Below are 25075 nucleotides of genomic sequence, written 5' to 3'. Positions count from 1 at the left end.
GCTGCGTCTTGTGTTGACTGTTTACATTTATGCGCATCATCATATGTACTGGTGTTATTGTTGAACACACTGAATACATATATCTAAAATTGTATGATGATTTTGTTGAGTTATTATTACACAATACTTTTTCTGACCTTTGAATCCCATTACAAAAAAGACTAAACTAATAAAAACTAAACATTTTCAAAAAATAAAAACAATTAACACACCTGCTTTAAAAACTAATTAAAGCTAAACTGAATTTGAAAACAAAGTCAAAACAAAAACGAATGAAAAATGCAAAACTATGATAACCTTGGTTAGGTACTGCCAAATTGTTTTGTCATAGTCAAAATAAATAGTGGTGGCGATATAAATTCTAAAAAAAAACAAAACAAAAAAAAAGGATTTGTCTTTTCCCCCAAATCACGCATGCCTACTTAGGTATTGAAATATGGTATTCCATGACAAGGCATTTTTCGATGCTCGGTACTAAAGGAGGCAATTTGGTTGGTGCCTAAATTGTATAAAATTTGGTAACCAGCCCAACAAATAATTATTAATCTTGCAATAAAAGAGGAAAGACATAAAATGTAGTTTGAGTGAAATCATGATTTAATAGTTGTGTTTTACACCTGAAGTACCAAATAGTCAACAGGGAAATGTATACTAAGTTGCCAGTTTATTAGGTTAATCTAGCTAATGCAACAGTCCTGTAATAAATCCTTCTGTTATGAAGGTTATACACAAAGGTTTTGTTATAAATGTTGCACAGAGGTGCTGATTTAACTATATGTAATTTTGGAGTCTGTAGGTTGTGGTGCTGTTGGACTGTACTGTGTTATACTAAGGAGGTGTTTCTAATATTTTGTCTCCTTTATATAATGAACATTATAAAATTACCAAAAACACTCAAGACTCACATTTTTGATCCCAGTGTTGTCATGGCGGTTTCAATGAGCGGTTCCGTGTTGTTGGGATCGCACAGTAGGGTTTCAGCAATTCTGTCAAGCTCGTCGGTGGCAATGCGTGCGGCCAGGTCATAACCGTCAGAGACCCTGATGGGGTGGATTCCACGGTCCAGCAGCTGCTCCGCCTGCTCCAGCAGAGCCCCAGCCAGCACTGATGAGGAAGACGAAAATACAGTAAGACAATAATAATAAATTCTAATTAGCATATTCCTAATGCACACTGTTCCACTTTGATATTGCTGCAGGATGCTAGAACGTTTCAGTGCATTTATGATCAAGTTGACCTTAATGCATTGGCTATGACATGCCATTAACAGACACTCATGAATACAATGTTTTTTTATATTGTAGCACAACATTAAAGACAAAGTGCCTGGATAAAAAGCAGTCATACAAAATCCTTCTACTTTTAGTTATTAAGTTATTCTGTGCAGACCTTTTCAGTAACACACACACTTTATGCTGGAGTCATCTACATTAGGACCGCTAGAACACCCAGTCAAACTGTATGAACCCAGGTCTACAGCAAAATCACCCTAGAGCCCTTATCTTCTTAATCCATACCGACAACTCCAGTGGTTCCATCTCCAATCTCATCATCCTGGGACTTGGAGAGTTCCACCATAAGCTTGGCAATCTGGTGGTCCACATCCATCATGCTAAGAATAGTGGCTCCATCGTTGGTGACAGTCACCTCTCCATCCCGGTCAACCATCATCTTGTCAAGACCTGAATGCAGAAATGGTTTAGGATAAGTGTGATCTTAGCCAAATTATTTTAATAGCAGTCACATTTTTATGAGGGAGGGATGACAAACTTACAACGTAGAAGTCTATTTTTCCTAGCATAGGGCTATGACATAAAATTAAATTGTATAATTTTATCTTTACGGCGGTTACGTATGGAGTTTTTATTACCTGGGTGAAAAAGAAACGTATCCCAGCAGTTAGCATTTATTATATTTTAATATTGCACACCGTACATTCTAGTAACTTACACCAGCAAAAAAAAAAAAAAAGAGGCGATGACTTGCGGTTATTGTCACAACGCTAGCCTAGCATCTGCGCACTCATACAGCAATGTCGAATCTGTAGTTAGCGAACTACATTGGTTTAGCTATACTCACCGTTAGGTCCCAAAGATGTCCTAAGCGTTGACGCAACTGCCTTGGCTGCCATAATATGAGACTGCAAAGTACAAAAACAAATTCATGTCAGCTCACATTTTAAACATCTTATTCTTCTCTCTATACAGAAATCATATTGAAGTTGCCATCTGCGAAAAAGAGTTTTAACGTTCATATTCAAATTGTGTCAATCAAATATGACCATTTGGGCACAGCCCTGTCTAGCAACACGCACCGCCTTAAAGAAAGCACATGGGCCTCAATGTTAGCATGACTAGCTAGCTAATCCTTCGGATGCTTTTCTGTTCCTATTGCACCAACAACTCATCTTGCCAGTTGAGTATATGATTAAACACCATAGCCTTGTATATCAACACATATGTTGTTGGTTTAACATGCCCAACGTCATGCAACTAACAGCAAATGAACAAATTGCTAACCAACACGCAACACATTTGTGCCCCGTTAGCTAGCCCATTGTACCTTCAGTGCGTCAATGCCCGTTAACCGTGTCTTCGTGTCCTGGTCTTTAATGATGAGGAAAGGCCTCCCATAATCATCGAAAGCCAGTGTCCCGAAAGCGGACATGTTGACTGAGGGATAAGGACACTAAAAAAGCGCCCAACTGATAAAATAATGAGTTTTTACGATGGAAACCTGGAGTGTGGCTGAACTGAAAGTCGCACGAGTCTGCCGGCGACTTCTGGAAGGCTCCACGGGCGGGGAGGGCGGAACCAAGTAGCTTTCAGTGTGTCTTTTATTACACATTTTAATACGCATTTATTCAGAATGACAACACATAGTTAACTGAACTGTTTTGAAATGATTCTGAAACACAATGTCTAGCTTTTCAAACTGAATAGTTAAAGATTATAACGGAAAAGATCTTATTTTGTAATTTGGTTTCTTCCAATCACGTTCAAACCTCACACAGCCTGTGTCCTAATCTCGCGTGAATACCAGATACACTAAAAATTCCATGAGGAGTGCTGAGTTGATTCAGCAGCCGGTTTAAAAAGGTAGAAAATATATCTTACGAGAACTTCACACAGCCTTTATACCCGGTTCTAACAATGTTTAAATATATGTACCTTTAAAACGGATACGTGTAGCTCGAAAATAAGGATTGAATGTTGGGCTACTTTTAGTTATTAGTTGGCTGTTTTTAGCTGCTAACATTAATTTGGTCTAAAATGTTGTTTTTGATTTAGCATAAGATAAGAGACAGGATAAATGAAATGCTCGAATCCACGTGCACTTTCGTAGTCCTAAGTTAAAAAGTGACGCAACGTCCGGGTACTTTATGGTGGTGTTCAGGGCTGTTGCGGTTCACAGCGTTGCGAAAGCTGTTACATGGCAGCCTGTCTGTTACCTGTCAAAATGTGCAGTATGGAAGTAAGATGAGATATCCATGAAAACACAGTTAACCCAACAGTGGTTGCGTCGACTTAATCGACCATGATTTGTCTTGCAGATGTAGTTATATCTGTGCCTCTCACATGTTTTTCGCTGTACAAATTGCTTTGTTTTTCTGGTTTCACTAGTATGCCCTGTGAAGTGAAGCCTCGGTTTGTGGTTCTTTACGGATCTCAGAAGGGCCAAGCCCAGTCCCTAGCAGAAGGAGTAGCGGAGGTGGCAGAGGAGCATGGGCTGGTTGCTGAGCTCAGTTGCTTGAGCCAAAATGAGAAGGTATACTATTGCACATTATAAGCCCACTTTACATGAAACAGAGCTAAAGTCCCTCTTCTACTGCATGGCTACTGACACACAATGACACATCAATAATATCTTAGTAAATGTGATGTCTGTTGCTCGATGCATTTGTGGATATTAATGTTGTGGATTTTTACGTTGATTTGTGGAAACCCCACTCACTGAATAATCATATAACTGGTTCCAGTACAATTTGGAGAAAGAGAATGCCCCAGTGGTCTTTATTGTGTCTACTACTGGCGATGGGGAACCACCAGACAATGCTCTCCAATTTGTAAAGCGCATCAAGAAGAAAACCCTCTCTACTGACCACTATAAACACCTTCACTATGCACTTTTAGGTAAATTCTTTGAAGGTCTGGTAGATCATTTTGAAGTTATTATGGTGAACCTGATTTGCAAAACATATTTGTGTAAATCATTACAATGCAGAGCAGTGTTTTCTTTAAGTAGAGTAGCTTGAGACTTAATCTGTTTTCCTCTGTCTGCTCCAGCTTTAGGAGACACAAATTATGCAAATTTCTGCAACTGTGGGAAGACAATTGAGAGACGTCTACAGGAACTTGGAGCCAAACAATTCTATGCGACAGGATATGCGGATGATGGTGTAGGGTAAGTTCTGTAGTATTGACATCCAGCTTTCAGCATTTGGCCTTTAACCTACCCACTCTCTCGTTTTTCTTACGCTCATGTATACATTTTTGTGGACTTTGTTCTCTCCAGGCTCGAGGTGGTTGTGGACCCCTGGCTTGAAGGACTGTGGAAAGCAATCAAAGGAGCCTTATCAAACATGGATTCTGATAGGACTGGCTACTTGAAAGGAGAAGCAGATGATTCACCAAAGGAAACTCATGATTCAACTATACCAGATGTCCAACTAAACCTCTTGAGCATAACTGACCGTCAGAGCTGTGAGTTGATCAGAGAATCTGTAGAAACTGTCTCCAAATTTGCAACTGCTGCTTCATCTTCGGTTCCTGCTACACCAACTGCCGTTTCTGATCTCCGGCCAGCTTTTCCTGCAGGGAGCCCTGGGTTGGCACCCGAGTCTCGTGGTACTGCCAGTGTTTCTACATCCGCACCAGAGACACAGACCGGCGATGCTGGAGTTCCCCATGTTGCGTTGGCAGCCTCGCTGACACACTCCCTGCCGCCGCTGTCGGAGTCCTCTCTTAATGTTCCAGCTCTGCCTTCTCCCTACCTCGATGTTTCTCTTCTTGAGTTGGATACTATGGAACAGGTGAGCAATGCTGCTGCTAATGAAGCCAGTGCGTGTGCACTATTTCACCCTTTTATTTCATAAATGTTATCTTTCAGATTATAGGGCCGTTAAACAAAGAGACTCTCCATGAGGTTCCCATCTCCAGGGCAGTTAAGCTGACCAGAGGAGATTCAGTCAAGCTGGCCCTTCTCTTAGAGCTGGACATATCTGTAAGCTTTTGAACATTTTCCAAATGTGCAGTATGAATTTATATTTAATTTCAATTTGGATTTAAGATTAATCTTTCTCATTGTTAGGCTCACCCGATGATGACCTATCATCCAGGGGATTCGTATGATGTGTTCTGCCCAAACAGGGCCACTGAGGTTGAGGACATGCTCCACAGATTGGGCCTTCATGACCAGAGGAACCACCAAGTACACATTTCTCTACGTAAAGACACTAAGAAAAGAGGTATAGTGGGCTTGTCAAATTATTTATTTAATGTACTCTTGGAAAGAACCGTGACATTAGAATTACCAAAGATTTTGTAGCACTGACAACAAAAAAATTCTCTGATGTGACAGTCATACCTAGGATAATTCCTAAATGTTCTTTCCTTCCTGGTTATAGGTGCCCAAGTGCCATCCTACATTTCCCACAACATTTCTCTGCTGTACCTGCTCACATGGGGTCTGGAGATCAGAAGTGTTCCTAAGAAGGTACTGCATGTCCTGACATTGTTCTATGTCTTGTAAATGGCATTGGCCAAGCTACTTTCTCATGTGACACCCTAAAACAACACATAAGAAATCAGCATAATAATAAGAGTGAATACATTTGTGTCATGTTTTCTCCAGCTAGAACATGGTGCTTTTATTTGTGCTGTCAAAGATGGGAGAAAAGTATGTTATATTTCATGAAGAAGTGACATTATATTTTGACACAGGTTTTTTCAATTTATTTTTGATTTACTTACTGAACAAGCAAATGGGTGCTCAAATAGTCTGTCAGGACAGGGTCTAGACGTAAAAGATTCGCATGGGGCCATAGATTGGTTTGAAAAGTTCAAGCAAGGTTGATTTTACTAAGTATAGGTCTGAAGCTTAAAAACTATTAAACTTGCCTTGTCCTCTGTGGCAGAGGGGAAACACAGCTGGTGTGTGGTAATATCAAATAGCCACAGTCTTGAGCTTTTGGCTGGGAAGTGAGCTGCATCAGTAGGTTACTGCTCTTTGCAAACACTGAGCACACTATATGGCAGAAAGAAGACAATTTGTAAAATGCAAAGAATGTAATTTGCTTCTTTAATAAATACAGTAATATATACAATAAGTATTACTTCGTATTCAGCATTGTTAAAAGCACAAAACAATGCAGTACTTAAAACACAATATTGCTTATATAATGATGGCACACTGCATACTAACACTTTTAATCAGAAAATATTTTGTTTTTAGGACATGCAATGCCAAGAGATGCACTAAAAGAAATGGATAGTTTTAGGTCAAGCTGTTGTCTGCACAGATGTACAAGGCTGTAAGAGTTTTATTTCACACCACCTGTCTGTGTAAACCAAGAAGTTAAAGCACCTATAAGTTTTATACTTGATCATTTTTAGGATAGTGAAAGATGATCACCTCAGCCTGTTAGTAAGTACAATTCTTAACGATATTCATGCCATCAAATACAGAACAATATACGTGGCTTGTCCAGGCTTGCCATTTCTGCTGAGACAAATTTTAATGTTATAACTGAAGCTCTTTAAGATTGTGTCAGATACAGACAATGTTGTCATACTAGTCAAAGATGGGGATGATAATTATTCCAGCGCTAATCTCTCCATACACGTATTCATAAACTATAATAAATCACTGAAATTATACAGAACACTTAGGCATGACAATTATTCAGAAGTTGTAATTACTGTATCAAAGTGATGAATGGCTGCGGAATAAAGCAAAATCACTCCCAAAAGGTGTTACGAGTCCCATTTTAATATTTCTTTTTGAATCCTGTAATTTGCATCTCAGCCTACAAAAGGATTAACAATAACTGATGAAATACCAGTTAAACAGCGGCTTGTCTTCTAATTTAACATGGTAATTGATTGCATTGATTGATTTTGATGAATTTGTTTTAGGATTAAAAGAATGCTCATTGCCTCTGCTAATTTCTCAGCAGCTTTTAGGGGTGGGGGGAAAAATCGATCGATTTGTCTGCTTGACAATCCCATTTTGCAACAATAAAATTGAAGGGAAATGAACCAACCAAGATGAAACAGATGTTGACAAAGTTTCCTTTTGGGGACTTTATTTGAAATTGCAAAAAATTAGATGTTGGGAAAAAGTTTATCAATTGCAATAGATCGCAGAATTGCAATAAATCGCAGATTATTGCAATATGTATAAAATCGCAATAATACTGTATCGTGATGATACCTTATCGGGAGCCGTCTGCTGATTCCCAACCCTAGTAGCTTTACACGCATTTAAAAACTAAATGACAATTTTATGGGTGTAGAACGTGCATCATGAAAAATAAAATGGCTGTATTCAACAACTGGGGCTGGTGTCAAGGTCCACCTCTACATGTAGACAACTAACAAAGACTTCTCTTTTTCTTTCGCCTGTGTGCAGTGTGGCATTGAATCTGTTCTACTGCACTGTTAGAAAATGTATGAAATGCCTCTTATTTTTATTTATTTTTGTAAATAGAAACCAACGTCGGAAAAAACAAAAAAATCATGACCATTTCTGCTGATGGAGGTGCAGAGCAGCTTCAAGTGACTTTGCATCCTGATTTCTGTCTCTCTTGTCAGGCATTTCTCCGAGCACTGGTGGAGCATACAAGGGACAGTGTGCAGAGGAGGAGACTGCAGGAGCTCTGCAGTAAACAAGGCGCCGCAGACTACAACCTGTATGTGAGAGATCCGAGCCTTAGCGTCTTGGAGCTTCTCGCCGCTTTCCCATCCTGCTCGCCTCCTCTCAGCCTCCTCATAGGTCAGTGTCCCTGCTGTTGTCTATCTCCGTTATAAGGTCCGAACTTCTCCGGGTCCATAATAATCAGGGTTATTGTGGGTAAAAACCATCCTTTGTAGATTACATTTTACATACATACAACATATTACAAAACATGAAAACCATTTTAATTATATTTAGTACTCATGTCACAAAGCAAAAAGGTACATTTCATGCGTAACATTTATCCAGTGACTAATGAGAAAACAGACAATGTTCTGGCACGTTTGTTTTTCAGTTTTTATATACAAATGTATTATTATAATACACACACATTTCAATTAAATGCATGCTTTCATGTTGCCTGAAGCAAATGGGAAAATTTCAGTGATTGGCATGAGATAGGGGTTTAGACTGCATCTGCACAAAATCTCAGTGGAATTTTTTGTTTTGTTTTGTTTGATCTTTATTTCAGTTGTGAAAAGACCAGGTTATGTCAAGTCTGTAATAAGTTTTTTTTTTTTTTTTTTTTTTTTTTTCAGCTATGCAGGTTTGTCTGTCTGGATAGTTTCCATCCAGTAGGGGTCACTGTAGCCCCAGTAAAGCAAGATTTACGAGCCCAGTCTCGAGGCTGATTTACTTGTTTACTGATTTACTTGTACTGAATGGTTAGGCAGTGTACATCCGAGGGCTCCCTAAAGGATCGACACTCATTTCCTTGTCACATTTCTAAGTCCACAAAGCTCCAATGTGGTTTTTATGTGACTGTAATATTATAGCTGCAAGTTTAGATTTTCTCAGTTTATTCATGACTCCACCCCATCTATGCCATCCCATCCTTTGACCCAACTGTTGGTAGAAAACTAACATTTTGGCCAGTCATTCAGTATAGATCTAATACGCTTTGACTGAAACTTACCAGACAGTGAAATTAGTTGGCTACAGCTTTACATTCAAGTTAAGTTGTCCTCTAAAACAGCTGTGTCACAGCTCTTGGCCTTCTCCAATGTCAGTTATTTTAGGCCTACTTGCCAACCACAGCACCTTTTTTTTTTTTTTTTTTTTTTTTTTTTTTTTTTTTTTTTTTTTCAGTGGTGAACTGATGCGGAAATTAGGAATTGTGCCCTCGTGAAAAATGTGGCTTTGGAGGGCCTTCAGGGCAACAGCTGTTATTTGGGGGACAGGGGGCTGTTTACTGGTGATCCACTGAGCTTTGCAAGGACACAAATGTGCAGGGTCAGTTTGGATCATAGGTTAATGGTCCACTCTGACTCAGTGTGTCACATTTAAAGCACACGGCTGCATTTTTTGCACTGTTCTTGGTTCATTACCCTGACCGAAGGGGAGGTGTTTGCTGATCAGAGTTTATGCTGTTATACACTAACTATAAATAATGAGAAGAGATGCATCTAAGCCCAGATGTCTTTGCCCAAGTGCTACCTGGGTATAAAAGTAAATGCTGGATATAAATTGAGAAAGATATCTGCTTCCTGGAGTCAGCGCTCTTGTTATATGGTCTATTGTTTCACATAGTGTGTCAGATAAAAACTTTGGGGTCATTGGCCCCGGGAGCTGAATGCTGTCCATGAACATCTTTTTCAATTTACTTCACTGCAGTGCTAAAGAAAATTGTACAAGGATGACTTTTTTATTTTTATTTTTATTTTATTGTGAACTGTGGAAGGAAGTAAAGCGAATGTGTCTGTATTGCAAAAGTCCGGTGCACCCCCTCTCTCCAAAAAAAAGCTTGATATTTTAAATGCATCATCCTGGTCACAGAGAACACACTGCACATGCATGTCACGTAAATTCCCACTTTATTCATTTAGGGTGTAATGAAATGCCAGAGAAAAACTCAGATCCTTTTCTCAGAAGAAACTTGAATTCACCATTTGTCACCTATTTAAAAGGCAAAAATCTTCCCACAGAGAATTCTTCTAAATGCTTTATTGCTAACAACTTTCCTTAATCTAACTGCAGCCAAAGATTCTTTCCATATATCCCAAGAAGTATAACTTATGTTTTAAGTTCTTTTTTTTTTCCACTAAAATGGTACCTCTGCATATAAACTGCAGCGCAGAGAGACATAGGAGATAGAATAGATTATATTGTTGTGCAGTATGATCAATGATACCCTTGAAAATGATCATTTCTGAAAACATAGTGGGGACCCTGGGACTGTATTTTATTTTTTTTTTAATACATATTTCTTTTAAAGATTTATCCTCAAACCACTTACTGCTGCAACAAAAAGCAGCATTGCAACCAGAGGTTTTAAAAGTGATATCCGTTTTACCTACCAGCAGTATCATTTTGGTGCAGTGATGTGAGATGATGGATTGATTGTCCTTTGTTTTGGACATGTGATGTCACTCCGTGATAGAAAGGCAGGAACCGGAGCCGCGCATAGCTTCAGAGGATTGTGCTAACGTACATCATACACCGTCTGATGGAGAGGTGTGCGTTTCCTTTTTGGTGGTGATAAAAAAAGTTGGCGGGATACGTTGTAATATGTGACGATTTGTCCAAACAGATTTTGTCCTTCAAGGGTAACTGTAACTTGCATTAAGCAAATTGATCATAACAAAGCAAGGCCAGTCTGTAGGCACATAGGGGGTTATAAGATAAAATATGTTCATGTCATTATCTATACAAAACAACCAGAAAATTATATATTAGATGTACTTGCAAAACCGTGTTTTTGTAAAAACAAGTACTAGGGTGCTACAATCCTTAAGAGTATCCTGATGAAGGGCTTTTTCGTCATCATCCAGGCTTTCTCCAAGCAACGGGCTAACTTAAACGTTTTGTACATGAAGTTATTTTTTTGAAAAAACGAGTTCCATTTTCTTTATCATTGCGATGTCACAGTGAACAGATCTGCTTTTCTTCTTCCAGACTGAGATACAGTACTATTTTCAACAACAGAACTCTACTGGGCCCCCAAAGGTCTTTGTTATTTGGATAAATTATAAACACAAGATTTCTGTATTATAGTGATACTGTATCAGCTTACAGGAATGCAAGTTTGTTTTAGTGTAAATAGCCCACCGTGCTTTCTAAAAATGAAGTGTTGGCCCTTGAGCTTGTTTATTCTTTTAGAATCAGGAGGAATCTTGATGAAGGTGTAGTAGGAGGCTGCTGTTCTGGCAAGGCCAATGTTTTTGTTCAAAACCTTTCAAACGTCAAACAAAGTGTTTCATGCATCACCATTTAAAAAAAGAAGAAAAAAAACTCAAAGAGATGAAGTGGACGTCAAGTGTGGGTCTGTCTTGCTAACACCCTGAGCTGTTTAGGTGTCAAAGATTCAGACAGAGAGGAGAGAGCAGATTTAGTCCAGCTGTTTGTCTTTCCAAGCAATTTGGCAGAAAAATGTGTTATTGTGAGGCCTCAGCTGGTACATATGGTGCAGCTTTACTTTCCAAGGTTCTTCTATCACGTTGATGCAAATTAAATGTAAGAGACTACATAGCAAGCACATCACGCAACGCTCAATCACTTTTTTTTTTTGCACACATCTAGGAATTGGTGGTGGTCATAGCACAACGAATGTCAAATTTTGGTGCTACGGGGGAAAAATCATCTAACTCTTTCTGATTTCTCTGACACATTCTCACGGTTGTGATGCACACTACATATTACCCAAAAGAGGGCACCTTCATGGCTGCCAATGAAATAAGGTCTGCATAAGCAATCTGTTTCCTACTGGCTTCACATCTGGACACTTGGGATTCCATAACCCTGAGTTTGTAATTTCATAAATATAGAAGTGTCCTAGAAACAAGACTGTAGCTTGGGTTGGGGGTTACTGTGGATAGATCGGGATGTAGGATTTCTCAATGGACTGAGATGACTTTCATTTATTTTGTCTGCTTTTTGTCATGGGTGTCTGTGTAACAAAATCCTAGCGCTACAAAACGATGATTGACAGCTGTGCTTGCCTTTCAGAACATTTGCCGAAACTGCAACCCAGACCTTATTCAGCAGCCAGGTACAGTGACAGAAAAATAAGAATGGATGTTACATTTTGTCCTGCATGGAACTGTGCACAAATGTGCTCCTATAGAACCACTGATTTTATATAACAAGTATCCATGAGTATGTACAGTATGTCTGTCTTGTTCTCACCGCACATGATGGTGGAGGTTTCCTAATTTTTACTGCTGTCATTGGATGTGTTTCTGTATAAATGAAAAAGAATCCACGAAACTGACCACTTTCCCAGTGATTCTAAACAGTGTTCAGAAATGGAAAGAGTCCCAACAAGCGGGGAATTGACAACCTCTCTCCTTTTTATGTTTTTATAATGCTGATGATATTTAAATGGCATAATAAGGGTACAATTGATTCATCAGATTTATTTGAAGATGGATCTCCCCTCCCCATTTTTTGGGGGTTATTATTATTATTATTTTTTTTAAATACCCCTCTTACAAGTCTCTGACACAGCTGCCTTCCTCCAAACTTGATTGTTTTCTTAATAATGGTAAAGATAGAAAAAATATTTCCAAATATCCTATAGCATTTATTACAAATGCATCAGAAATCTGGCCAATGTTGGGCTTATTTGGCAAGATGATTGCCAAATAAAAAAAGCAGACCGCTGACATTTAAATTTGTTGTGTAATTTAAGCCATAAGTTAGTTCTTTTTAAGATACAATAGAATGTATTATACCTCAGTAAAATATTTGGTTTGATTAAGGTCATGAAATACGCTGAAATGTCATTTTTGTGTGTGTGTCTGTGTATGTAACCCTCTAACTATATTTTGTAAAGCTGTTGATATTTTTATCCCTGCATGTATCCTGTTCTATATTGCTAAAACCTCAACTTCGGTTATTAGGTGCTACTAGACAAGACTTATATTTTGATCTCACACTATTGGCAGCTACGCTGGATATCTGCTCTGTTGTCAGCTCCTTCACAGTGGTGGACTGAGTTTTCACATTATGTGGCATTTGATAGGATTTATTGTAACACCAATGGGAAGCTCCCTGCATTTTCATATTCATTTCTTTTCTAGCCATTTAGAAACTGTTGTCTGAATGAGATATATAGACCTTTAATAGTGGTAATAGTTATTATTATTTGCCTCTAAAGTTTGTTAGGATTCCCTGATTATTGTAGCCCATGTTATGTGTCCTTTTGCTTAGAAGTAATTCCCTAACAAGAAAGAACCATGGGTGAGAGAAACAATGCACAAATGATATGAATGGATTCTAAATCTTGTGTAGACTTTAGCTAGCTGTGCTTAGTTTAAAAAGGCCCAAGCGTTCCCTCTTTTTGCCTCACTTAGCCAGTCATTGATTTGCTCTTCCTGTTAAGATATTACCCATTAGGTTTGCCTAAAAGCTCATGTGGAACAACTAACTCAATGCCCAAACATCTCTCATTAGTCCGTCACTTAGCTGCTTATGTGTGTGTGTATGTTTGTAGAGAGAGACGGGGAACAGACAGGAGAGACTGTGGCTGTAGTTTATCAGATGGTGCAGAGACATAGAGGCCTGCATTATTGATGCTGTGGTCAATAGAGGTCTCTAGTGGCCCACAGGAACTGGAGAGTGAGGGATGAAAGAGGGTGAGAGTTCTTCAGCCAGCAGTGAAGACCGGAATGGAGAGGAGGGAGAGGCAGTTTTATTTTCTCACTCTCTAGCACTATTTTCTTTTTTTTTATTCTAAAATGAAGCATACGCCAGATCAGTTTTCTTTGGGGGTACTTATACTATTGTTGCCAAGGATTATGTGGAAAGATTGTGGAGTAGCTCAACTAATTTGAAGAAAAAAATGTAAATTATGATTCGATAAAAAAATTTATATTTCTGCGTTTGTGTCAAGGAAGACAATATTCACACAAATAGGATTATAAATTGGTGTGATATTGATATTTGGTGTAAGCCATGTAGAATAAGCTACCAGCTACAATAAGCCGACAATACCTCCCTCCAACCAGTATTCAGTTGCAACCTATTTTATACAGTCAGTGGTTGTAACACTTGTTATTGAGTCTATGAAAACAATAATTAGAACAGAGAAATGATTAGCTATCAGTAATGAATAAACAGTTCAAATAGTTGGGTAAAAGTAATGAATTAACAGTTAATATAGTCAGCTAAAAGTCATGGATAAACAGTTAAAATGTCATCCATTAAAAATAACATTTAGTACACAACAGTTGGTGTTGATGAAGGGGTACTTGAGCTCATCTGACAGGGTTGTGGGTGAACAGGAGACAAGAAATGTTGGAAAGCACTGGTGTAAATTAGGATTAGGCGCATTTCATTGTCATGTAATTGTTGTCACATTTAAAAGTCTATGTACCCATGTTACTTTGACCAGCTGTTGTTTAATTAGATTTTCATAAAAGGTGGTTTGTGTGATTCATTTTAGGAGCATTGTTGTCTAATTTTTGAGAGTTTATCCTCTGTCATAATGCTTATGGCTTTCTGTACCTTCTGTTCCCCCTCTGCTTCTCTTTGTATTTCACTCTATTTTTCACTTAATCTCGGTGTATCTCCCCGCTTGTCACTGTCTGTATGCCTTGCACACACTGTTGTTTTCCTCTATCTCTGTCTTCCTCCGTCTCAAACTCTCTGCGGTCCCATCTCTGTAGCTCCTGTCTTAGGTATCCAGGAAAGCTGCATTTTGTCTTCAACATAGTAGAGTTCCCAGCAAGCTCTGGCCGGCCTGCGGGGAGGCGAGGCTTGTGTACAGGTTGGCTGTTTGACCTCATCAATCCTGTCCTGGTTTTTCCTGAGAAGACTGAATCCTCCAGCAGCGTGCCTCTGCCAAAGGTAATGAGTACATTGGAAAATGGAGAGCTGAAACTAGATTGTGCAAATTTGTAAACGCTTGGTCATGGCTGATATATTTCTTGGCCCTGGCTGATAAGTCCTATTACACATACACACACACACACACACATACACACACACTCATGGAGACAAAATGAATACATGTACCCCTCCTGGCTAGGTTGAAATCCCACTACAGCTTACTTTGCTGTCCCTTCTTTGTCTTTTGTCTCAAGTTTTGTTTCAGTAAAAATGCCAGGAGAGCTAGACTGCCCATTCTCCTTCTAATATTACAGTTCAAGAGGTTGTTCAGTAAAATGGAAGGCAAGTGTGAAGCAGAACATCAGAAAATTGTGCAGTGTCTCCTTGAAACTGCAGCACTTGAGGCATTATGAATTTAAAAAAAAAATGTATTATATGTTTTAGGCTGCTCTGGAAACTCAAATTTGATGTGTGAGCCACTATGAAACGAACACGCTTTGGGCCAATTGTGTGTGTGTGGTTAATTAAAAAAATTATTTAAATTAAAACAAGTAAATCCTCTCTACCACAGACTATGGATTCCAGTTGGAGCTCATGAGTTTTCCTATTAGTATGTCTTAGAATATTAAGTAGACCAATTAATAGATTGGGAAGCCCGTAGTGGCTTTTCAGCTTTGTTGTAATTACTCTCATTATTTTCAATGCTTGCTAATGGCCTCTGACCCTAGATCCATGTGAGTTTGAGACCCAACTCCTCCTTCCGGCCTCCCTCTGACCTGTCGGCACCCTTTATAATGGTCGGACCGGGGACAGGAGTTGCCCCTTTTATTGGCTTCCTTCAGCAAAGGTACGGCATATTTAATAACACTTTATAATATTATCTTGCAACATAATAACACACATTTTTAACAAGTAAGAGAGAGGTGGTGTGTATTGAGATTCCCAGTTTTGCAAATGTCTCTGTCAAAAGGATCCAGTGCATGCATTTGGTAATGTTCTTGATCCTGCCAATGTTATACATGTTCCAAGATATGCTGCTGAAGTAGGTCAGCTAAATGTTCATGTCAAGAATCAGAAACGTGCATGTCATATGCTGATTGGTGTGCTGTGAGACACAGATTATTCCAGCTAAAATTCTGCACTCAGTAATGAATATTCCCAATGTTCAAATGATGTTAAGTGCACATCATCGATGCATATTTTTGTGTAATCTGCAGAGACAATTAAATGAGACCACGTTCAAAGCCGATAAAAGTCGACGTCATGTACATTTCATAAGGCATAATAAATCTAGCGGCGAGGGCTGTTAACACGTCGGGGATTATTTCAGATGCTTCACTCGTCTCAACAGGAATAAATTAAGCCCTTTCAGATGCACAAGTTTATGACTCGGCCTGTAATGAACAGCCAGGAGTCAAAGCAGCACATGGAGCGTTATTGATTTAAAAGTAAAAAGTCCAGTAGGTGGTGGTCATGTTGTAGGGAGTAAATCATTGCTTGGAATTGCTGAGGAGCTGGTGTGAGGATATCGACTGTTAGCTGGGTACGTTGTAGTTCTCTCAATCTTGTCAAACCATTGCTTTGAGTCTAAATCCTTGAAGGATGCTATCATTTGGTAGAAAATGTGACACTTTGTTTAATTTTCTGAGGTTCTGAATTGATGGCAAAATCAAGATTGCAAGATGATGATGACCTGTCAAAAGAATTTAATGTGACTGACTATTAACTATCCAGGCTGATGCCTGTGTGTTTAACCAGGCCCACTGAGTTGTTAGAAAGCAGAGTAAGCCCTTTTCGTCAGACTGACATGTCTAACTCTTGGGTGGCTTTGTATAAATGAGGTTATGCCCCAGTCAACTCCAATTGTCTCTAAATTCTCCGGACGTCTGCTCTGTTGTGACGGGTGGCGTCAGCGAGGGATTGCTCTGAGAGGTGACTCGGCACCGGCTGAAGACATGGCTGTGGCAGTGGTGAATTGTCTGTAGCAGATTCTGGATGAGTGATCATGTGGGTTGAGAGATGTTTGCGCCCCTTGGGATGCAGGAGCACTGAAGATGGCACACGTTTTCAGACTGACTCCTCTTCTCGATGATCAAGGTTGAGCCAGAGGGAGAGTAAGGCGTGATATGATCGGTCTTACTTTGATCCTTACAGTAGCACCCAAACACTGCTCTCTAAAATTGAAGATATCAAAATAGATAAGTGATTTATTAATGTTCTGTCCTTGTAGCCCTGCTCGTCAGTCCAAGCTAAACACCTTGATTAATTTTGGGAGGCATAATGCAACATCTGCAACCCCTCGTCAAATGCATTCTTGAGAGTTCAATGTTAGTCTTTTTTATTAAAGAAATATTGCATTTTATCAAATTTCAAATACAATGTTTTCTTTTCTTTCAAAAGGCTCTTCACTGTTGAAGTATAAACTTAAGTGAACCATCTCGACTGTCTCCTCAGTCCCTGTGTCTCATCCTCTCCCCTGCCAGCTCTGTATTGTGCTGAAGGATTGTAAAAACCTGTCATGGTGCGCGGCGTAATACAGAATCTAACACTGCACTCCGACAGGAGATAACAATCACCAGTTTGTCAACGGGACGCTGAATCTGCCTCGAGGCCTGAGAAGGCTACTGTACTGCAACAAAACATCATGGGGACACTTCGATCTCTCTCCTCCCACCCCTTCCACCTCTACTGTTAATCAATGGCTTTTTTTCAAAATAACTTTGTATGAGTTTGTAGCGCTTGGTAACAAATAGAAGAACCCCCCCCTCCCCTGTAGTCTGGTATTGATTGCTGTGGTTTTTGTGGAAGGATTTTATGGAGAATGGGATTTTCAGTGTCTGTCTTGTTAGCTGAGAGCAGTGACAGTTAAACAAATATTGTATTTTAACGGAGTGGTTAGCCGTAATCTCCTTAACAGCTCTAACAAGCTTTTCTTTTGGATAAAAATCAGTTTACACAATTCAATATTTAGGTTTGCCAGCAGGCATACTTGGCACATTTGCTGTGACAACTTGTATTACAGTTTGTGTGAACGAATATTGAGCTTCTAGTTATCAGTCTAACCAGACAGCAGATTACAATTAGCTGCAGCATGTTACTTAGCATTGTCCTGTATTATAAAAACATTTTTAATTCAGAATGTTGAATGCACATGGGTGTGATTCTTCAATATAATTTCAGTGATTAAGCTTTGAGCTGTTGTTGTATTTAGGTTCTTGTACTGTAGTTGTTGTATTCCAATGCCTAAAAAGCCACTCAGCACCTCTCGCACAGAGATGTAAGGAAAACGGATGAAACTTATGAGATAATTGGGATGTTTACCAAGTCTTCACCCCAGCTTTGCTTGCAGTTTCCCCCCTCCTGGTGATCATCTGAATGACACTGGAAGGCAACTGCCTCTGATTTCGACCCTAAATGGAGTTCTCTGTAGATGCTGCCTTCCCTCCTGGGAAGGTATTGCAGGCGGTTATAGTGTTGGTATGTGATGTGATTTGTATTCAGAGAAAGGCGCTGGTGTGGTCTACTCAGAATGGAATCCAGGTTTTTCATATTGGTATTGATCCCTGCAGGGCAGGTGGCGGGAGGGGAGAGAGAGACGAGCCCACTAAAATGAGTTTACTTGAGGCTGTTTGCAGATCAGAAGAATCTCGTCCAGGATGCTAATGGATGGGATCTGAGTATTTTGGATCGAGTCAGCCAGACAGCTCTGTTACTGGGCTGCAGTCAGAGACAGAAAGTTCAAACATGCTGCAAACCATTTTTATAAACTGGTCGAACATTTAATTAATGAGAGTGAAGCAATCAGAATTCTGCATTGATTTTTTTTAATTTTTTTTTTTTACTAAAGCTGCATAATCAATCGTTAGTTACAGCTCTTTATTAATCAGATTATATCTAATCTTAAATAAATAAATAAATAAATAAATATATACGTATGTAAATCATTTAGTCAATAAAATGTTAAACAGAGGAAAATGTCCATCACAGGTGAAGTCTTCTCATTGCTTGTTTTTTGTCCAACCAACAATTAAAAAGATATTTAATTTACAATGAAATAAAACTAAGCAGAAAAACATTTGAAAGCTTTGCATGATAAACTTTTTGTCACGCCTCCCTTACTTAAAAGCAGAAGATTTTGTTTCTGCCCTCCACGCCCTTGTTAATTAACCAATTTGAATTTTTATCAGCCATTAGCAATATTAAGGAGCCAGTTGAGGTGGTTCGGGCATCTGGTAAGGATGCCTCCTGGGGGCCTCCCTAGGGAGGTGTTACAGGCACGTCAAGCTGGGAGGAGGCCTCGGGGAAGACCCAGGACTAGGTGGAGAGATTATATCTCTAACCTGGCCTGGGAACGCCTCGGGATCCCCCAGTCGGAGCTGGTTGATGTGGCTCGGGAAAGGGAAGTTTGGGGTCCCCTACTGGAGTTGCTGCCCCCACGACCCGATACCGGATAAGCGGATGAAGGTGGATGGATGAGATGGCATTAGCAGTATTGGGGAAATTGACAATGAAATGAGCATTGAATGTTTATTGAAATAACATTTTAATGCTCTAAGTTGATTGGGCTTTCTGTTTGTCTCCTGGTGGAGCACAAGTCATCCACCATTCCACTCCACTGCTCTCGGTTTAAGGCCACTTTCTCCAGTTCTATCCAGGTGTACTTTGTCGTCTTTGCCTCTGTCTGTTGACCCCCTCCACCTGTTTCTGGGTCTCCCTCATCCCAGTTTGTTAGTTTACAGTGAATACAGGTGCATTAGCCATGGGCATTATGAGAAAAATAAAGTGTCTTTTGAACATTGAGTCATGTAAACATGTTCTAGTACAAACCCAAAATACAAGTATGAACCTGAAAAAGAGCACAATACTGTATGTCCCCTTCAAAACACAAAATTCCCAACACCATATCAGGCATGAATGTTAATTCAAAGCAGTAGAGTTTATGTAAATGTGTTTATATTGGTTTAATAATAATATAAATCGCTGGTGATTAATGGTCTGTCGCTCAAACTGATGAATTATTTGAGCTATCATTTCGTTAATAAAGTTGTTGATGATTTTTAAAGCTTCATAGAACTCAACTAAAAGAGTTGGTTACCATTTCAATTTTGTGACTGCTGGAAATCACAAAGCATGATTGAGTCTGTTGGTCAAAGGGTGGTGTTTAGGGGAAGCAGCACATATCCTCAGAGTGCAGCAGAGCAGCACAGAGGGCCGAGTCTCAAAGCCTCTCTGTGGTATTCCTCAGCCCCCCGTTGGGGTCGGTCACATCAACAACCCCTTTCTCTTTTTTTCATTCCACCTTCATTCCGCCGCCCCTTCTCCCCCTCCAGACTGGGGTAACAGATAATGCCCCGCTCTTTGGAGAGTCAACTGACTGATGGCATCATGAAAGGTTGGGGGTCAACTGTTGTTATCTGGGAGAGACCTGTCACCTTTGCAGCAGGTGTGCAAAACAGATACCGGCATCATCAGAGCCGCTTTGTGCCGCTGCGTTGCCATTGCCTGCAAAGGGTTCTGGGAGCTTTGCCAATCTTCCAAGCCTCAAGAGGAATCACTTTTGCAGGAGCAGTTCTTTTGCACTGGAACACAGAAACACACACCCACACAGCACAAACCCTAGTTTCATTTTCAGTAACTGTTTATAGTGATGGGATCTATCCTTCTGTTTGGGTGAAATTTAATAATACATATAATGTCCTTGCTGCAGCACGCACAGTCGTTTCCATGCAAGAGGCAATTGTGGCACTCAGTGTACCGTCATTGCAGACAGTGCTTAATGGTGTCACTACTCTTCTTTAACCTCTACTGCGAGGAAGGACTCCCTCACCTCCATCTGGTGTGGCCGTCTGTTGGTATTGATTGACCACTAACATTCGCTGTTTGACTTACAGAGAGATGGAGAGGAAGGAGAACCCTGAGGCCATCTTTGGCGAGACCTGGCTGTTCTTTGGTTGTCGCCACAGAGACAGAGACTACCTGTTCAGGTAAGCTGTGTTCCTTTTTTTTAGTTCAGTTGTTATTCAAAAACCCCATACACTAATATGTTGAAGTATTCTATACATAATTTCCCTAACCTTTGTGAGTCAGGTATATTATCCTCCATACTCACATCCCTCTTCACCGTGCCACTGAATGTTCCATACTGAAATCTGTGACCTGCATAATGTATAGTTGTCTGTATACATGATGTGGCTGTTCTATCTAAAAAAAAAAAACATTGACACATTAAAATACATAAATCACATAAACATACAAGACACATCCATCTATACCCTTTGAATTATAAAGGCATTGGGCTATTGCATCCAGGTGTATTGAGTTGCTCTGCTACTTCTTAGCTGTTTTACCATAGGCATACAGACCTCACAGTGTCATCTGCGTACATTTGTAAACTTGCCCTTTGCATGACTTAGGAAAATCATTTATAAATAGGCTAAAGAGCATAGGCCTGCAATTTGAACACTAAGGGATTCCTGTTGTACACAAAAATATGAATTTCTATTGTTGATGCTAATACATTGTTCACAAGAGGAATTTGGACACTCAGTTCAAAGATGCATTATAAGATGTATGGGAATAGAACAGACATATGAAGATCACATGATCTTCACCTACAGTACAAGTGAATGGTAACAGAATACCAACATTTGTTGAGGTGCCTTGTACTGTAATTGTGACTTAAGTCAGGAAGTTGCATACATTTTTATTATGGTTGGGTTCTGATAGGCAGTTCTTTTATGAATCCATTTCCAAGTTGATAGACTATCCGGATTATACATATCCTTTACGGTTTCGGTTCACTCTAGCTGCTCTCATCAGCGTAGTCTCTAGGCACAGCAAGCAGCTTTTAAAATAGTTTTAAAAACCCACCGGATGCTACCTGCCCAGCACCAAACAGCAGACAGAAAAAGGTTGGTGACCAGCTGGGGAACATAGTGGAGCATTTAGCAGCTAAAGTGCTAAATATTCTCTTCATGGGTTGGTGGAGACCAAATAGAATAAAGGAGAGTAAATATTGGACTTAAATTTGTCAACTGACTCCAAATGAATGCTTATGATGCTAGTGTACCTCTGTGCACCTGCATGTGCATGTTGTTTTCACAACGTGTTTCTGCTGTACCCCAAAATAATCTAATGCTCATACCCGCCAAAAGGCTGTGTTCTATACAGAAACCGAAGGGAGCAGCGTTTCTCTGCTAACTTGTGCTATCACATCAAATTGTGTGTATCAAATGTTTTCCATCTGTGCAAAGTATCAGGGGTCTGTGTTTTCATTGTGAAAAAAATCTAATTGAATCCAATTAACTGACCTCAACCTTGGAATAGATCATTGCACTAAAAAATTTGTTCTGACGTCATTCTCTCCTGACCACACACTAATTGATAGAATAGAATGCCTTTATTGTCATTATACTAGAGCCCGGCTGATATATGGGCGGGCCAATATTATTGGCCGTTATTAGGCATTTCTCGAGCTATTGGTATTGGCATTTATAATTGCCTATTTATTAAAAAAATGTAATATTCATTCATCAGAATCCTTCATAATGACCTATAAATTATTCTGATAAATTAATATTAAAAAAATAAAAACAGTCAACCATATGAGTGTTGGCGTTGCATAGTTTGTCCACCAAAGGGTTGTCCACAACGGCCCTGTTTTTTTTTTGTTAATGTGTTTTTGTTCAAAGGACTTTAAGTTTCATATCTTAAGGTTGTATTTTTATACATTTTTTTTCATCAGAACTTTAATATATTTTGGTGTTCCTCTGTTCTGTTGTGACAATAAAACAAATTTTGTATATACATATATAAAATAGTAAGAGAGATGAAAGTACACGTGTACTTAATTCTGGTGCAGTGAGTGAGTTCTTTTTCAGGATTAAATGGTGTGAATGGATTATTATCCTTAATCACGCAAGAATAGATCACAGAGGATGTTCTTTGTTCCCCTTTGCTTCCTCTATCCCTTAGTTAAATACAACCTCACAGCCAGGATGTAGGCCGTGGTTTGTTCACACAGTGTGGGCTACTCTGATGGACACCCCCACAGTGTTGACCAAAGCGATTAGTTTGTTTTATGAGCCACCAGTGAAGAGTTGTACTCAATTTAAATAGGTTAGCAGAATAAGAACAACATACCAACAGTTGAATTGCCTGCCTGCATTTATCTCTGTTTGATTTCTTTTAAAAGTAAATGCAATTTGGCATTGCCTGGGAAGGAAGAACCCTGCTTAGCATAGTCTGTAGCATTTTTTTCATCGTCCCAGCTAAAGTCATAAGAAGGGTGAAATTTGAAACAGCTTTTTAGGCTTATAAATATTACAAAATGTCGAGGCAGGGTGTGATTAACTCTCTGATCGTGTTCTGAAATACAGCAAAAAAAAAAAACATGGCTCGCAATGTGCATCAATCAGCTGCAGCACTTAACATCCTTGTGAGAGGTTGATGTCAATCTTTCTGCTTGTCACATCAAACTTGTCCTCCCCTTTCCCCTCTACTGCACTTATCCTTTCCCCCTCCCTCCGATTTCTCGGCCTCTTCATGGCCATAGATTTCATGCTGTAGAGTAAACATAATTGGAAGGCCTGCTGGGTTCATGTTAGGGTCCTGGATATTGCCGTGTGAGTGTGTGTTTGTGTGTACAAAGGAGTCTGTCAGGTTTTGGCTTTCAGAAACCCTTGACGGTTTTGTATTTCTGACGAGTCAACTGTCCTTTGTCATCCTCCAGTTTCTGCTCACACGGTTATCAATCTATGATGATTCATATTCAGATGTCAAACAAACAAGACTCTACCATCCTTCTCCTTGTTATTCATGTTGTCTTGTTCAGACAGACTTTGTAATCACACATTTTGTTCAAAACAATGAGATTTCTTTTGACTCTCTGATAAAAAAGTTAAGATGGTAAATAGATCAGGAGAAGCAACAAAAAAAATATTTATATATACGTATATTTTAACAATACTCATCTCTCCCTTTTAGTAGTTACACCGCAGTTTCTGTGTGTTGTTGAAAAAGACCTCATTTTAGTCAAGGGGTTGCAGCAAAAACACAGACCCCTAGGCAAAGACTTTCACTCATGATCTCGGAGCCATGGCTTGTTATGAGTGTGTGTGCTGTAGTGTCTGTGTGTGTTTCTGCTCATTCCGACTGCTTAACCTTAAACAAGATGCTCTGAGCCACAGTAAACCTTGCTCCCTTACCACCTTCCTCTTCCCTTCCCTTCCAATAGCACCCCAGGCCGTTTAAAACACTGAGGCAGAAGGAGTAGTTGGCAACAAACCACCGATAGGGAGCAAGGTTACACCTAACTGCAAGGTTGGAATTATTGATTGTAGAAAGATGCTTATAACATTGACTCGACCTTGCTCATATACTGTATATATAATTTGTTTTTTCAATTCTCTCATTAAACAAAATAAATTGGTTGTTTGGCACATTTATACCTTTTGCCCATCAATGTTCTGTTTTGCCAAGCGTGACAGGTGTTTTTGTTCTTAGGAAATGTTCAGGGGGTTATTTATGTCTTATGAGGAAGTTGAAGCTGTTGCTAAGAGTCTTAGTGTTGGATGTGAAAGAAAAGCAGTTGGTATGAAAACGTGTTGAATATTTGGCATTATTAGGTCACTAGTTTTGAAATTTTTTTTCCAGGTTGCATGTATGTTTTTTTTTAATTCTCCATATGTGCTATCCCACAAAGTTGTTCTGCCATTCACTTTCACATGAACCTTTCTCCACCTCAGCAACTGAATGTTGGCTCTCCTTATTCTAGCTTTGGAAAGACTTTTCACAATTATTATTATTTTTTTGTTGTTGTTTACAAATCCACAACAACCTGTCCAAGTCTACAGGAACAACCTTGTAGAAAATTGGATTTACAATGACTTGGATATGTATCTGTGATCCTTGTGCTTGTCCCAGAGAGGAGTTGGAGGGCTTTGTGTCCAGCGGTACACTGAGCCAACTCAAGGTGTGTTTCTCCAGAGATGACCAGGAGGAGGCCAGCACGTCCGCAGTAGCACGGCCCAGATATGTGCAACACAACCTGCTACTTAACAGCCAACGCATCACAGACATCCTGCTCAAACAGAACGGTTACTTCTATGTCTGTGGGTAAGAGTCCCTGATATTAATAACTAATTTGTAAAAAATACTTAGAGGAATATTTGCTTTTTTCACTCCGCTTTACATTCATCCCAACTGGCGTGGTTGTGTCATGTTCCGGCTGCACTTGTATTCAATGTGTCCACTGTGAGTGTGAAAGGACTGCAGAGTATCTGGCTCACAGGTCTTTTGTGCGCTCAGGCTATGTGTGCGTAGCACAAAAATGCACTTTTGCCAAGTT

General features: G+C 39.5%; 2 protein-coding genes across 4 annotated transcripts in view; one reads left to right on the top strand and one right to left on the bottom strand.

The window, feature by feature from the left end:
* The window catches only part of cct5 (chaperonin containing TCP1, subunit 5 (epsilon)), a 6273-nt gene extending 3440 nt beyond the window's left edge, over positions 1–2833 (bottom strand). The window contains exons 1-4 of the mRNA XM_032503720.1: positions 2563–2833; positions 2080–2140; positions 1518–1682; positions 906–1104 (exon numbers count right to left, since the gene is read on the bottom strand). Of these exons, the coding sequence (XP_032359611.1) occupies positions 906–1104; positions 1518–1682; positions 2080–2140; positions 2563–2667 (530 nt within the window). The 5' untranslated portion in view covers positions 2668–2833. The remainder of the gene's footprint in view (positions 1–905; positions 1105–1517; positions 1683–2079; positions 2141–2562) is intronic.
* A 105-nt stretch (positions 2834–2938) lies between these two features.
* mtrr (5-methyltetrahydrofolate-homocysteine methyltransferase reductase) overlaps positions 2939–25075 on the top strand; it is a 23402-nt gene continuing 1265 nt past the window's right edge. Inside the window, exons 1-14 of one of the 3 annotated variants that reach the window (XM_032503718.1) lie at positions 2939–3098; positions 3624–3768; positions 3980–4133; positions 4287–4404; positions 4516–5032; positions 5110–5223; positions 5311–5467; positions 5627–5715; positions 7815–7995; positions 11902–11944; positions 14565–14745; positions 15456–15574; positions 20619–20711; positions 24652–24843. In XM_032503718.1, coding sequence (XP_032359609.1) covers positions 3625–3768; positions 3980–4133; positions 4287–4404; positions 4516–5032; positions 5110–5223; positions 5311–5467; positions 5627–5715; positions 7815–7995; positions 11902–11944; positions 14565–14745; positions 15456–15574; positions 20619–20711; positions 24652–24843 — 2102 coding nt within the window. In that variant the 5' untranslated portion in view covers positions 2939–3098; position 3624. Of the gene's footprint in view, positions 3099–3122; positions 3474–3614; positions 3769–3979; positions 4134–4286; positions 4405–4515; positions 5033–5109; positions 5224–5310; positions 5468–5626; positions 5716–7814; positions 7996–11901; positions 11945–14564; positions 14746–15455; positions 15575–20618; positions 20712–24651; positions 24844–25075 lie in introns of those variants that run through there. The other 2 variants (XM_032503716.1, XM_032503717.1) reach the window with 2 other exon arrangements.

Source organism: Etheostoma spectabile, chromosome 22 (genome assembly GCF_008692095.1).
Source record: "Etheostoma spectabile isolate EspeVRDwgs_2016 chromosome 22, UIUC_Espe_1.0, whole genome shotgun sequence".
In the NCBI taxonomy this organism is placed as follows: Eukaryota; Metazoa; Chordata; class Actinopteri; order Perciformes; family Percidae; genus Etheostoma; species Etheostoma spectabile.
Note: the sequence above shows the minus strand (reverse complement) of the source record. Positions and strands in the feature narration are given on the sequence as shown.